General features: G+C 42.6%; 2 protein-coding genes across 2 annotated transcripts in view; one reads left to right on the forward strand and one right to left on the reverse strand.

Annotated features, from left to right (window-relative positions):
- pih1d1 (PIH1 domain containing 1) overlaps positions 1-514 on the reverse strand; it is a 22855-nt gene extending 22341 nt beyond the window's left edge. Inside the window, exon 1 of the mRNA XM_060849385.1 lies at positions 283-514. The gene's annotated coding sequence lies outside the window, so the exon portion shown is untranslated. The remainder of the gene's footprint in view (positions 1-282) is intronic.
- An 88-nt stretch (positions 515-602) lies between these two features.
- LOC132831435 (aldehyde dehydrogenase family 16 member A1-like) overlaps positions 603-15359 on the forward strand; it is a 64348-nt gene continuing 49591 nt past the window's right edge. The window contains exons 1-3 of the mRNA XM_060849585.1: positions 603-716; positions 11331-11433; positions 14547-14673. Coding sequence (XP_060705568.1) covers positions 621-716; positions 11331-11433; positions 14547-14673 — 326 coding nt within the window. The 5' untranslated portion in view covers positions 603-620. The remainder of the gene's footprint in view (positions 717-11330; positions 11434-14546; positions 14674-15359) is intronic.

A 15359-nucleotide genomic window follows, 5' to 3' on the forward strand; every position in this document is an offset into this window, starting at 1 on the left:
CCCCCCAATCACCCAACCTCCACCCTCCCCCCCAATCACCCAACCTCCACCCCATCACCCAACCTCCACCCTCCCCCCCAATCACCCACCCTCCACCCTCTCCCCCCCAATCACCCACCCTCCACCCTCTCCCCCCCAATCACCCAACCTCCACCCTCTCCCCCCCAATCACCCAACCTCCACCCTCTCCCCCCCAATCACCCAACCTCCACCCTCTCCCCCCCAATCACCCAACCTTCACCCCATCACCCAACCTCCTCCCCCCCCCATTCCATGACCCACCTGCTGAAGCTCCGTCCCGTTGCTATGCGCAACCTCCCAAGCCGCTCCGAGACTAACACACACCCTGAACAAAAGGGCCGGGGTCGAGAGTAAAACAAATAAAGGTCGGGCCGCACTCCGCCTCCCCCCGCGAGCTACTCGTGAGGAAAAAATAACAATACAGGAAGGCTTTCAGTCATGAAAATGAAAATTAACGATCTTGGGCTCGAGGATCGGAAGGGGAACCCTGGTCAGGGTGCGCTTTGACCTTCTCCCGGCGGAAGTGGCTGGTGATGGAGGGCGGTGCCGTTGACCTGCTTCCGGCGGAAGTGTACCGGGGAAGGCAGCGGGAGGGTGTCATGGCAGCCGGCGCCGCGAGCGAGAAGCTGAGTGTCGCTGAGATTTTCAGCACCATGAGCTATGGACCGGCCCCCGAGACCCCCAAGAACGCCCAGGTACGAGACGAGGGGGGAGCCTGGCCTCCTGCCGGCTTTGTTGTCGCAAATTCTGGTGAACTTTGCCTCAAAGGGGGAGGGGGAGACAGCCGTCATGTGCAGGGCGCCTGTCAAATTCAAAACTCTCCTCCTCCTCCAAAGGCGGCAAAATGTTTGCAGCCCCCGCTCTGCCAGTGATTTGTTGGCTCCCCCTTCGTTCTGAGAGTCGTTGATTTTGCCGCAGCCTGGTCCAGTTGAAGTGAATGGAAGGGTCTCGCTGCCCTTGTTGGAGAAATGGTGTCGAGGTGTTGGGCAAAGGTTTTTAAAATAAAAATCACTCAACACCAGGTTATAATCCAGCGGGTTTATTTGGAAATACAAGCCTTTCAGAGCGCTGCTCCTTCGGCAGGCAGCTGGTGGGGCAGGATCATGGGGCACAGAGTTTATTGTAACTGAGAGAAAGTGAGCACTGGAGGTCAGAGTCGAAGAGTGTGGTGCTGGAAAACTCGGAGCAGGTCAGGCAGCATCTGAGGAGCAGAGGTGTTGATGTTTGGGGCTTTCTGTCCCACCAGCTACCTGTCGAAGCAGTACTCCGAAAGGCTTGTACTTCCAAATCAGTCTGTTGGACTATAACCTGGTGTTGTGATTTTTAACCTTGTAGGGAAAGACTTTGTGCGCATCTTTTCCAACCCTTCTCTAGCAACGACGTATGGTCACTGTTGTAATTTCATATTTGCGGCAGCTAGTTGAACACAGTAAAAGCTTCCTGCCAACAGCAATGTGATAATGAATATAATCTGTTTTCTGTGATGTGGTTCGATTGACAAATATTTGACCAGGACGTAAATCAAACTCTCTCATCCGCGTCTCCGAAACAGTGCTGTGAGATGCCTTAAGTTCACCTGAGGGGGAGAATGGGGTCTTGGTTTAATGTCTTATCTGAAAGGTGGCCCCTCTGATAACACAATGCTCCCTAATTGTAGTGTCTCCCAAGGCACCTGTGTTCTGGTCCAGGAGTATTGCATGAGTGACAATTTCGGTCTTGGAGAAAGGAGTGTTATCAACTGAACAATGACCCACCAAGAAATTTAAGTTCCTTTAATTCTGGCCTCTTATATATTCTTAGATCTATCTGCCATGTTGTTCGTGTCTTTACATGCAAAGGTGCTGACCTCGGCTTTTAGTTTTCTAAACCATCTCTGTGTAATTGGGTGTTGGGTATTGACATTTCAGAGGCTTCATAAATAAATGTAGTTGTAATGCTGTTGACTAACTAGGGAAGTATTCTGTGAGCACATCTTATATTAACAAGGTGCAATGTTAGACAATCTTTGAAAATACCTTTTTCACAATTCACTCATGGCTATAAAGAATCAGTTTGAAAGGATGGTGAAAGACTCAACTAGCTTATCATTTACACTCTTGAATTCTGTTTTTCAGTATTATTGTATCCATAGCAGTTAAGTTAATTTTGGATCCATATACATTCCCAGAGCTGATCTGAATGAAGCCAAGCATAGAATGCACTCTGCCTTGACTTATCAGCCTTTGGTTGTATAATTGGTTAATAAATCACAAGACTGAGAGAACTGAGATTACCTGCTACTCTAGGTAGTTAATTTGCGTGCTCAGTGGAATTTTGATCATACTAGAGTTAGGCAACTACGTGGAAGCATTTCATAGGGACGAAGTGATCAGAGTTTTGTTTGACACTATTTGCTGAGTAATTCCAGCTGGAACCCTGACCTGCTCCTCAAGGAATAGGAGATTGTGAGTACATGAGGTAGACGTGGAAGTGTTACAGTTCAATCAGAGAGTCTGTAGGAGTGCTTTTTACACACGTACTTTGACCAGAGAGGATTGGTTACCTCGGTTGGCTGGTTGGCTGGTTAGCTAGTTTTCAGTGTAGTGATGCCAACAGTGTGGATTCATTTTGTGTTCTAGCTGAGGTACCTTTTCAACTTCTCCCCTCACTGGAGGTGTGTTCACCCTCAGATTAAATCACCATCAATTATCTTTTTCTAATGAGAGAGTCGCCCTATGGTCCTGAAACGCTATGGTGATTATCAAGTCTGCACTGCCATTCAGTGGCTGATTTGACCTCAGCTTCACTTTCTAGCCTTTTCCCCATGGTTTCCTGACAGATTTTAATCAGTCAGTCTCAACTTTGAATATACTTAATGACCTAGCCTCAACAACATTCTGTGCTAAAGAATTCCATACATGCAACACCCTCAGAGAAAAAAAACTCCTCCTCATCTCTGTTGTAAATGGGTGACCCTGGATGCATATTTTCCCCTTGTTTCCCTTTTCATATAGTCTAAACCAATCTGTCCTCATCTACTCTGTCAAAGATCCCGACAATCCTCTATGTTTCAATAAAGTGACCTCTCATTCCTCTAAACTCCAGTAAGTTTGAACCCATTTCTCATCAGAACAAAATCTCTCTGTACCTTCTCTGGACTGTCTCCAGTTCCAGTCTAAAATGGTTCGGTGTTCCAAATGTAATCTGACTATTGCGAGATTGTATTGCTCCATTTCCTTTAAAATAAAGGTCAACACTTCCCTAGTGCTTGTGCAACTTGATGCTAGCTTTGATTCATGCACAAAGTCCCTAAATGTCTATGTATTACAGCTTTCTGCAGTTGTTTCCTATTTAAGTAATCGTCCTGTCAGTTATTAACCACATCACATGTTATTGCATTCTTTCAAGTTCTTGTCCACCTACTTAACCTGTCTAGAACCCTCTGTAGACTGTGTCAAGCTCACTATTTGCCTTCCCAGCTAATGTATCCCTGTACGCTGTTTGCCTGTGGCACAGATAGTAACCTTGAGATCATTACCTTGGAGATCCTGCATTTTACCTCTTGACTGTATAAAATATTTCAGCAGAATCTCCTTTCTAGTCCTATAAATGTCAAATATACCATTGTAGGCAATGACAAGTAGACCCTTGCCTTCCGTCTCAAAGTTCCTCTCCAGCCCCTGGTATCCATAATCGTGGCACCAGGCAGATAACAGCTTTTGAAACTGGTGCTCATTTCTGTAAAGAATGATACCTGCCCTAATTTTGCTGCCCCTTCACAATTGATACATCACTGCTGTCTCTGTGTCTCTCTATGGTGTCCAGCAGCTGGCCTACTATCTGAATCTTACATTATTTAAATTATTAATTTTATAACACTTGTAGCCCTGCTCTTTATGGCTGAAGAATTCCCACTGTTTACATTTTAGTGTAATCTTTTCCTTTTTTAATGCAGCGGGATCAATCTTTAAGAAAAAGAGGAAAAAATGATACGTACTAAACACAAATTCAACAGTTCTTACTTTTAACAACTGGAACTATTCATCAACCAACAGCTTTGTTTAGGCAAAACTAAGCATCTCTTCCTTTTTGTTCAAATATTCTTCTTGAGACGCTGAACTCCGGAATTCTATTGTAAGTTGCACTAAGTTGGCCACTATGCATCCAATGCAAAGGACATATCTGAGTGAGTTCATAAGGATCCTATTTCAGCCAGTTCTTAATGAGGCTTCTTTTTCAATGTACTCCTTGAAAATTAACCCGCTCAAAGCTCCCAGACATGAAATTTTAAACAGATTTCATTTTATGCCAACTACAAATTACAATCAAAATAAAGTAAATTAGAGGTTTGCACAAATGAAAGATTTAGACACTTTCTTACCCAGCAAGTGCACACACTCAGTTCAAAGTTTTGTACTCACACCAACTGGCAGGTTTACAATCTCTCTCTCATTATTGATGTGTACTTGGAAGATTTGCAGGATTGAAATTTAACTTGTTTCACCATGTTTCTCGATTCTTGGGGTGGGACTCAAATGCTGCGCTTCTGCTTCAGAGGCAGGGATGCTGATCACTGTGTGCCACAAGAACTCCAAATGCAAACTATATATAAAGGCGGAGTGGACTCGATGGGCCGAATGGCCTTACTTCCACTCCTATGTCTTATGGTCTTCTAAAAAGTAAAATAAACATTGTTTCCTCTCCTGATTTGTAATTATTCACTGATGCTCAGTTTGGGTTCTCTTAGGGCTACTTGATCTCTGACCTTATTATAGCATGGACCAAAGAACTGAACTTCCGAGGTGATGATGACTGCCCTTGTCAACAAAGTGGGTGTAGTGTCAAAAAGTCCAAGCAAAGCTGGAACCAGTGAAAATTGTGGGAAAAGCTAATTGCTGCCTGGAGTCATACCTGCCCCAAAGGAAGATGGTTGTGTGTGTTGGAGGTCAATCATCTCAGTCCCATCACTTCTTTGCAGGAGTACCTTTAGCTGCTTCATCACACTCCTTCCCTGTGTCATCAGGTCAAAGTGGGGATATTCCCTGGTGAGTGAACTGAATACATTTGAATACTACACCAGTCGGTATCCTGTGCAACAAGACCTTCATCGATCCAGGCTTGGGGTGATGAGTGGCAAGAACAACTCATTCCCCACATTTGCCATGCAATTACGATCTCAGACAAGAGAATCTGACATTTTATGGCATTAACCATCTCTGAATACACCATTATCGACAACCTGGGGGTAACCACTAACCAAACTGAACTGGGCCAGTCATATAAATACTGTGGCTACAAGAACAGGTCGAACTCTGGGAATTCCACAATGTGTAACTCATCTCCTGACTCTCCAAGGCCTGTCTCCCATCTGCAAGGCACAAGTCAGAAGTATGATGGAATACTCCCCCCTTGCCTGGATGAATACAGCTGCAACAACACTCAAGAAGCTTGGCACTATCCAAGACAAATAACCTGCTTGATTGGCACATCATTCACCACTTTCAACATTCACTCCCTCCACCTCCAATGCACAGTGGCAGTAGTGTACACAATTTGCAAGATGCATTGCCAGAGATCACCAAGGCTCCTTCAATAGCACTTTCTAAATCCATAACCATCGCCATCTAGAATGACAAGGGCAGCAAATGTAGAGGAACACCACCACTGGTAGGTTCCACTTCTTGTACCATTCTGATTTGGAATTGTATTGCTGTTTCTTCTGCCCCTTGAGTGTCAGAATCCTGAAACTCCCTCCCCAATATGACAGTGGATGTACCTACCTCACACAGATTGCAATGGTTTAAGGAGGCAGCTGACTACCACTTTCCAAGACATTTAGGAATGGATAATAAGTGAAAGCCATGATGTTCTCATGTGAACAAACAAAATTGCATTTAGATTTTTGCTTTCAGTGATTTAAAGCTATGTCTGTACACTATATTTGTCTGTTTATGCAAAGGCACATTGTAGAAGTAGGCCATTCAACCTATTGCCTTGCTTTGTCGATCAATGAAATCATGGTTGTTCAATGTCTTATAGACACTATCGCCATATCCCTTTATGTCATTGGTATTTAGCAATCTGTCAAGCTCTGCTTTATACATACTTAGTGACTGAGCTTCCACAGCCCTTTATATAAATCATGTCTATAATATTATACATTTGTTTTTGTACCTTTAGAATTACTTTTGCAACCATTGTCATGATTCATTCATGGTTTTGTGACAGTAGTTAATGCCTAGAATTAATGATTTTTGTGTTATTTTGTGTAAGTTGTAAAATACCTGTTCAGTCCTCCCATCACTGATGGCGCAGTGACATAAGGCATCCAGCTCCATCTACTAGTTGCACCAATCACAGCTAGAAGCTTTATTGCCACTCTGTGTCCTGAGGAATTTACCTGTTTAAGGTCTTGCAATGCATTCTGCAGAAATGTCAGGCTTGTCTCTTGACATCCCTGTTTAAAAATGCAGCGAGCAGCACCACTCACTAAGAATTTAGTGGCGTCAGCTTCAGTTAACCGGCAGAAAATAATTCTGGTCATCTAATTTTGCAAAGCTTCAAACCAAAGAACCAATACGAAAGGCGACAATTGTCTTTTGTGCTTGTGCCGCGTCTTTGAGAGCTATCCGAGCACCATCCCATAACATATTTTGACTCTCTCAGCTCTGCAAATTGCTCATTTTCAAAGATGTGCCCAGATTATTTTGAAAGTTTGATTCCATCATTCACTCATTAACATGGTACGTTTTGGATCTTCACCTGCCTTTGTGTAAAAAATAATATTCCTCATTTCCCTCTTGTGTTCACAAGTCCCACCTGCTGCAGAGGCGTGTAATGACATCTCTGAATAGGTTGATTAGAAAATACCTGTGACCTTTGGTTGCTGACTGTTCTTTCTCTTATCAAAATCTCTGATAATTTTGCACATGATATCTTCCCTTAATGTTCTCTGTTCTAAGGAGTCCATTTATAGATTCTCAATTTTTCCACTTGTGACCTTGCTAGAAGTTCAGCATTGACACCTGTTCTTCTAAATATACAATCTATAGATTGTAAAAATACATTTCTGTGCAGTGTATTTTTCCTTGCATTAGCTTTCCAGAAAGGGCATTAAAGACCAAGTTTTAGGTCAAAAAGAATTGGAACTGAAGAATTGGAAACTGATAGCTTTAAATTAAGGGGTGGTAGGTATAGGACAGATGTTAGGGGTAGATTCTTTACTCAGCGAGTCGTGAGTTCATGGAATGCCCTGCCAGTAGCAGTGGTGGACTCCCCCTCTTTATGGGCATTTAAACGGGCATTGGATAGGCATATGGAGGATAGTGGGCTAATGTAGGTTAGGTGGGCTTGGATCGGCGCAACATTGAGGGCCGAAAGGCCTGTACTGCGCTGTATTTTTCTATGTTCTGTGTTCTAGTTCTCAGCCACACTTATTACCTGCAGACCTGGCTGTTTCCTACTGACTGCTTTCTAACCTTTAGTCCACAAACCTAAGGTCACTTAAACTCTTGCCTGTATTCTCACTTGTACCAAGTCCTGTAAGTGGGTCAGTGTCAAATTTGTTTGTTAACACTAAGGTATCTTGGAAAGTTTTATTGTTCAAAGGTGCTACAAGGATACAAAATGTTATGGCATGACACTCTAGTCTGTCTTCTGCTGGGCTATCATTGTAACCATGTGGCTGATTTGTTATATTTTCAGTTAAATTGAATTTTAGGTGTTTGCAACAATTTGACATCTGCAAATCTTCACAGCATCTTTTAGATGTACATTTTACTTTACTTTCAGATTTGGAGCTACAAATGTTATCAATTCTAGCCTGATTCAACGATTTCAACTTCCTTAGCTCCAATAGTTATTTATACTTCAAAGGGAGATTATCATCTGAAAAGCTTTGTTCTTGAGATCAAGAAAGGGATCAACAACTTTCTAAAAAAAAATCAGCTTTTAAAATTCATTCTGGCATTGCTGGATTGGCCAGTATTTATTGCCCATCCTTAATTACCCAGACAGTGGTTAAGAGTCAACCACATTACTATGCATTAGGTATCACATGTAGTCCAGACTGGGTAAGGATAACATGTCCTTTTCCTAAAGGACATTAGTCAACTTCAGATCGTCAGTTGTAGGATAAACAATGGATTTGTGGTCATCGTTGGATTCTTAATTCCAAATTTTTATTGAACTCAAATTCTACTGTCTGCCATGGTGGGATTTGAATCTAGGTCCCAGAACATGTTGTGAAGAGTTTGATATTTTGACGCGTTGTCAGTGAGGAAAGTGCATTTGTAAATGTGTGAAAAATTCTTCCTTTTTACAGTACTAAGGAAAGCAAATTGACCATTTGACTCATTCTCAGTTAGGATTGAAGTGATAAAGGAGCATAAAATGAACATCAGGCCATCTGATATTTGTGATATGTCATATTCCTTTGTGGTAGTGATGTATTACCATTCACTCAATTTGTGATGTTGTGGCAGTTTTTATCATTGTCTGCACTGGTGCTCTGCATAATGATGTTAGAGGCTCCAATATCCTTTGACACCTGGCTGATCAGAGATTTCTCCAACTGGTGTGCATTGCAAAGAATTGCAGGTTGGTACATCAACTACTTGGTTGTATTACAAACGCATCTTCCTTGGCCAAGTGATCCTGGAATGCAGGTTGAACTCTGGGCTTGCAGTCTCAATGCTACTCACTGCCCCACAAGAACTTCAGACTGTCTTGTATCTGAGGATAAAATTTGGGTTGAGATCCCACCTGCAGTGGTTTTCCTTTTAAAGGACTGTTGGCCACTCTTAGAATTGATATCAGAATTTTTTTTTAACTGGTGAAGACTTGGGCATCTACAAGCTGATTTTTGTTTTAACTGCAGAATGTGATTCAGATCTAATCAATGTGGGACTGATCATGCCAGCTCACTGGAGTCACTCATTAAGCAAATAGGTCCTGTGACCAGATGGAAAACCTTATTGGGCGCGCATACAAGTGATCTGTTAACTTTTCTTGTCTCTCCATTCAGCTCCAGGTCTAAGTGCAGGTTTTTGGGTTTTGAGGGGTCAAATAATTAACACAACATGTGGAGAAACAATCACCTTTTGAAGGATGTGCAGTTGGCCTCTGGTGATTAAACCTTTGAAAAAAACTTGTTCGTGGGCTGTGGAGTTTGCTGGCAGCGTCAGCATTTGTTGTCCACAGTCTCCTGGAATGTGCCTTTTGTCTGGAAAAAGATGCAGTGGTTTTTGGCGAGGTTCATCCTGGTGAGAACTCTGCTCTATGGGCTGTTCCCCATGCCATACACAGAGACAAACATTAAACTGTTCCTGGAAGATCATCAACTTGGTAAAAGATGCTCTTTGATCTGCCTGAAACTTGTTGGTCTTCCAGTTGAAAGAATTAACCCTGACCGAATATTGCGGACTGGCACGTTCCAAGGTCCAGGACCACGTGCTGAGGGACGCACTAAGGCCTGGGGCAGCTCCCCCTGAGACACAGTGGGGCAAGGCCACCATCTGAGGTCATTCTGGTAAAGTTCAGCACGGATGCATTCAGTTATGGAATCTTCTGGTGCCTCGGGTACAGTTAAATGGTTGTTAGATACCAAACATAATTAAGAAATGCCTTTAGGTTGTTTGTAACTATTGAGAAAGTCAAATCCCAGTGTTTGTTTTCTGCTATGCAAAAACCGTATAGAAATGAACTGATTCAGTAACTGTTTCCTTTTCCTATTACTACTAAAGTATATTTTTGCAAAAAACAGGTCAGTTGCCCATCACTAATTGCCCTTGAAGTAAGGGTAGTAAAGAGTCAGACATGTTACATGTCGGCTAGACCATGTAGGGTGGCAGATTTCCTTCCCTAAAAGATGTTAATAAACCAGATGGGTTTCTTGAAAGCAAAATGCGATGGTTTTGTAGTCACCATTCCTGAAGTTAACTTTCAATTCAATGTTTATTAATTTAATTTAAACTCCATCAACAGCCTTGGTGGGATTTGAACCCAAGTTCCCAGAACATTAGCCTGGGCTTTTTAATTTGAAATTTGCCACTCTTAATTGGTTCTCCAAGTGCACAGGTTTTTGTGTTTCATCACATCTTGAATTTTCCCCCATGTGGGACGAGAAACCTAGCAGAGTTGTCCGTTGTGTGTTTAAACAAAATCCTAAATCTTGTTCCTGATCTATAGAGCTGTAATATTGACTTCACAAATCACTCATGATGCAATACTGTAAATGCATTATTTAAGGTTTTTGGATGCAATGGTAAAACAAAGTTCTAGATTGCCCCTGTAATGGATGCACGAGCTCCCATGGATATTGCTAATATCCTGACCTACTTTTAGATTTTATACATTCAAGTAACATTATTTATTCAAGGCTGAGTTAAGCAAATTGTTGGTCTATCAGGGAGTCTGGTTTTATGAGAAACAATCAAGTGGGCTCAAGGCCATAATCATGAGCTTTAACCTTATTGAATAGCAGAGCAGGTTCAAGGGGCTGAAGGGCTGCCTTCTGTCTTTTCTTTAATGTTCCTGTTCTCCAGCTGCTATCACAGAAAATAAATTATTCGGCAATTTGTATTCGTAGGAGCTTAGTGTAGAAAATTTACTACTTAACTGTAAAGCATTTTGCGACATCCTGGCTTCATGAAAGGTGCTATATAAATGCAAATCTTTTTAACAACAATTGTCCTAACTCTGGCCTCATAATTAAGCAATATCTCAGTTTACCTAATTACCCACAGTGTGAAGGCAACATTCTGATGTGGCTTTCAGAAAGGAGTCAATTAAGACGTGACATGAGTTCTGATCTCTGGTTAGTGCTGAGTTGACTGATCTCCCAGTGAGGTAAAGTGTAAAATAAAAGCAGCCTTTAGCCATAAAGAGGTGAATCTCAACTTGCTTTCCACCCCGATCATCATTTGGTGTTTCTTGTTTACCATTTGGGGCACGCTTAGATTTGTTTGTCAAAATATTAACTTAGTCAAGGATAGTTGAAGGCCCCAAAAATATAGATGGCTTAGAGGGATTTCAGGAGAATTCTTTTCACCCAGAGATTGGTATGTACCTGGAACTCACTGTCTGAAAGAGTGTTCGAGGCAGGAACCGTTCCAACATTAAAGATGCACATGCGAAACAATGTAGCATACAAGGCTACAGGCAGATCCTGGGAAATAAGTAACTGATGGCCAGTGTAAACATGATGGGCCAAAGAGCTGCTTGTTGTGTTGTAAAACCTGTCTTTAAGTGTTGGTGTCGAAGGAGCGGGAGCGTAGCTCAATGAAGGGATAGAAAACATCTTTTAATTAAATACAGTTTCTTTGCATCAGGCCTGGCTGGATTATCACAAACGATGCTTTGGTCATTTCATTGGAGGCAAATGGGTGAAGCCTGAAAACCGTAAATTCTCCACATCAAAAAACCCTGCTACAGGTAAGAAGCTCTTCTTTTCTCCAAATAGAAGCATAACACAACTTCCCATCTGCATCTTCATCTTCTCTAGTCATTGGAGATTATGAAAATATTCAGTCTTATTTGCTGATTCCCCCTTTCTTCAACCAGTTACTACCTTTGTAAAAAAAAAAATTTCTTCAAGGGGATATAGCTGGAAAAAGCAGCATTTGTTATGAGAACTAAGAATGGGACAACACAGGAACTGGCCCTTCGGCCCTCCAAGCCTGCATTGATCCAGATCCTCTATCTAAACCTGCCGCCTATTCTCTATGGCTCTGTATCTCTGTGCTCCCTGCCCATTCATGTATCTGTCTAGATACATCTTCAATGATATTATTGCTCCCACCCCTACCACCTCCGCTGGCAGCGCATTCTGGGCACCTATCACCCTCTGCATGAAGACTTTTCCACGTGTATCTCCCTAAAACTTTTCCCTTCTCACTTTGAACTTGTGTCCCCTAGTAATTGAGTCCCTCACTCTTGAAGAAAAAAAGTTTCTTGCTATCCACCCTGTCTACACCTGTCATGATTTTGTAGACCTCAATCAGGCCCCCCCCCAATCTCTTTCTTTCCAATGAAAATAATCCTAATCTACTCAACCTCTCATCATAGCTAGCATCCTCCATATCAGGCAACATCCTTGTGAACCCCCTCCGTGCCCTCTCCAAAGCATCCACATCCTTTTGGTAATGTGACGACCAGAACTGTACGCAGTATTTCAAATGTGGCCCAACCAAAGTTTTATACATCTGTAATATGGCCTGCCAACTGTTGTACTCAATACCCCGTCCGATAAAGGAAAGCATGCCATATGCTGCCTTGACCACTCTACTGATATGCGTTGCCACCTTCAGGGAACAATGGACTTGTCCATCAGTTCTCCACAGGACTTTTTCACTTACTGTATAGTTTGCTCTGGAATTAAATGCATCACCTCCCATTTGTCCAGATTGAACTCCATCTGCCATTTCTGTGCCCAACTCTCCAATCTATCAATATTCTGTTGTATTATCTGACAGTGACCTCCAATATCTGCTACTCCACCAATCTTAGTATCCCTAAATTGCCCTGGAACTAAGTGGCTTGAGGGCGATGACAAGTCAGCTGCATTGCTGTGATTGTCTGAAATCACATGTAGGCTAGACCAGGTGAAGATGGCAGATTGTATTCCCTAAAGGGCATTAGTAAAGGGGTTTCATAACAATCTGATAGTTGGTCACCATTTCTGAGACTAGCTTCATACCTGATTTATTTAAGTTGCATCAGCTGCTGTGGCAGAGTTTAAATCTGTGTCCACTGAGCATAAGCCTGGGGTTTGCCTCTAGATTACTAAGCACTACAACACCCCTTTCCCCCTGCCTTAGGCAGGCAATAAGGTGATGGTACAGTGAGGCTCCACTGGGTACAGGGTGATGGTATTTCTTTGCCACTCAACACTTCATATGTTCCTGGAACTTACACCCTTCAGGTCTTGTGCATAGCTCATGTTTCAGTGTGTGCACTTGGTGAACAAAGCAATCTTTTCCTATTTGGCATTGTTTCACTTAAATGTGATTTTGTATACATTTGTATTGACACATAATACACAATTAAACCTCCATCCCAGCTCCCTAACTTGGATAGTTGATGATAAAGAGAGTAATGGAATCCTGTCTGGGACTGAAAAGCCAGTTTGAGTTCTAGTATTAGCTCCCATATATATTTTGAGCAGCCTGTGCTGGTTTTCCTGGGATTGTAATAGAAAGTTTGGAATGCAATCATTTGTGCTACATTTCTTGGAGAAGGGGGAAAATGGCTCATTTCCGAGTCGGAAGATTGAGAGATCAAGTCTCTCATTCCTGGACAGGAGCATGGAGTTAGATTAACACTTCAGTGCTGTGCAGAGGGAGTGCAGTGTCGTCATGCCGGTGCTGTGTTTCTAACATAATAAATCAAACATAAATGTATGTCTGAAAGCTTGAGTGGTAGGTGAATGGAGCAGTGTAAATTAGGATATGGGCATGTTTGAATTAAGTCATATTTGTACAGCGTAGACGATAGAATGGCATTTATGGGGAACATCAGAAGAGTTGAATCTGGAGGCAACAAAAACATAGATATGGATTTCAGCAGTAGAACTTAGAGTCGTCAAACTCCCACAATGTGGAAATAGGCCATTTGGCCCATCGAGTCCATAGAGACCCTTTGAAGCGCACCCCACTCTATCCCATAACCTGCCATTTACAATGGCTAATCCACCTAGCCTGCATATCTCTGCACGTTATGGGTCTAGGAGAAAGTGAGGTCTGCAGATGCTGGAGATCAGAGCTGAAAATGTGTTGCTGGAAAAGCGCAGCAGGTCAGGCAGCATCCAAGGAGCAGGAGAATCGACGTTTCGGGCATGAACCCTTCTTCAGGAACTTTCCTGATTCCTGAAGAAGGGCTCATGCCCGAAACGTCGATTCTCCTGCTCCTTGGATGCATTATGGGTCTACCTTAATTGCACATCTCTGGACTTTGGGAGGAAACTGGAACACCCAGAAGAAATCTACACAGACACAGGGAGAACATGGAAACTTCACACAGTCACCTGAGGGTGGACTGGAACCGGGACCCTGGCATTGTGAGGCAGCAGTGTTAACCATTGAGCCCCCATGCTCCCCGACAATGGGATGAAATACAGGAGTAGATGTTCAATGCAGTTCTTTCATGAGCCATGTATCTTATTACATGTGATTAAGGGAGTATTTTAAAGGAATTAGGAGGGTATAGGGGAAAAAATACTTTATTTTGCTTGTAGCAGTGTCTATGATCAGATGATAATGACAAAATGTGGTGGATGTGTGGAGCTGTCCTCAAAAATGCAGAAGCTGCTGGATAAATCAACCATCCTGAATCTGAGATAGACAGATATTTGCTAGCTGTGTGTCTGAAGGAATGAGGACTGAGGCAAGTAGATGGAGTTGCAAAGTGGCTGAAGCTTTGACAAAAATAAAACATGATTGCATCGACTGGTAGAATAATCCGCAGGGGCTGAATGGCCACCTCCTGTAACTGTGCTCCTGTCCAACCAAGGCATCAAACTTTCATTGAAAATATTTTATTCTTTCAAGGGGAATCTTTGGCCGACACTGTTGAAGGTGAGGAAGCAGATATAGAGCTGGCGGTGAAAGTTGCAAAGAAAGCTTTTGAGTCCTGGAGTAAGCTGCCTTGTCACGTGCGAGCAAGACATCTGTACAGGTATGATGCTCAGTCTCACAAGTAACTAAGTCACAGTGTGGGATGTGGGTTTGAATTACTTCCCCAGACTGTGGCATTGCAAATTACCCTTTGGTCACGCAGAGGTGCTGTTTAAAATAAATTCAGGCAGTCTCATGTTGGCCTTTAGACCACAGCGCAATGAACATTCAGCCCTAAAGTTTGCAGAACCTGGGAACTGAGTCAGCGGCAGCAGCAATGACTCCATTCAGGCCCAATTGTTATCAAAACTTTAATTTTTTTTATAAAAGCAACAAATACTGGAAACACTAAACTGGCCAGGCAGCGTCAGTGAAGAGAAAAACAGAGTTTGCATTTCAGGTCAATGATCTTTCATCAGACCCGTGACCTTGATGAATGTGACAGCCCTGCTGAAAGATCATTGACTTGAAGCATTTACTGTCCTTCCCTGTCACCCCATGTTGGCTGGCCTGCTGTTTATTTTAGCATTTTTAGCTTTTCTTGCATCTACAGTATTTTGCTTTTATACCAGTTCTGTCCAGTTCCTTCTGGAAGGTAATTGGCACTCTGGGATTTAGTTCTGCTTATTGTGCAAAGGATATTTTTTCAACTTTCAGCTTTACTAAGCACTGTCTTGGTCACTTGTCTACCTAATTAGTGTCTCTGCACTGTTCTCATTAGCAGGCTGTTCAGAGATTTATTTTATT

This window comes from Hemiscyllium ocellatum, chromosome 33 (assembly GCF_020745735.1).
Source record: "Hemiscyllium ocellatum isolate sHemOce1 chromosome 33, sHemOce1.pat.X.cur, whole genome shotgun sequence".
NCBI classification, from domain to species: Eukaryota; Metazoa; Chordata; class Chondrichthyes; order Orectolobiformes; family Hemiscylliidae; genus Hemiscyllium; species Hemiscyllium ocellatum.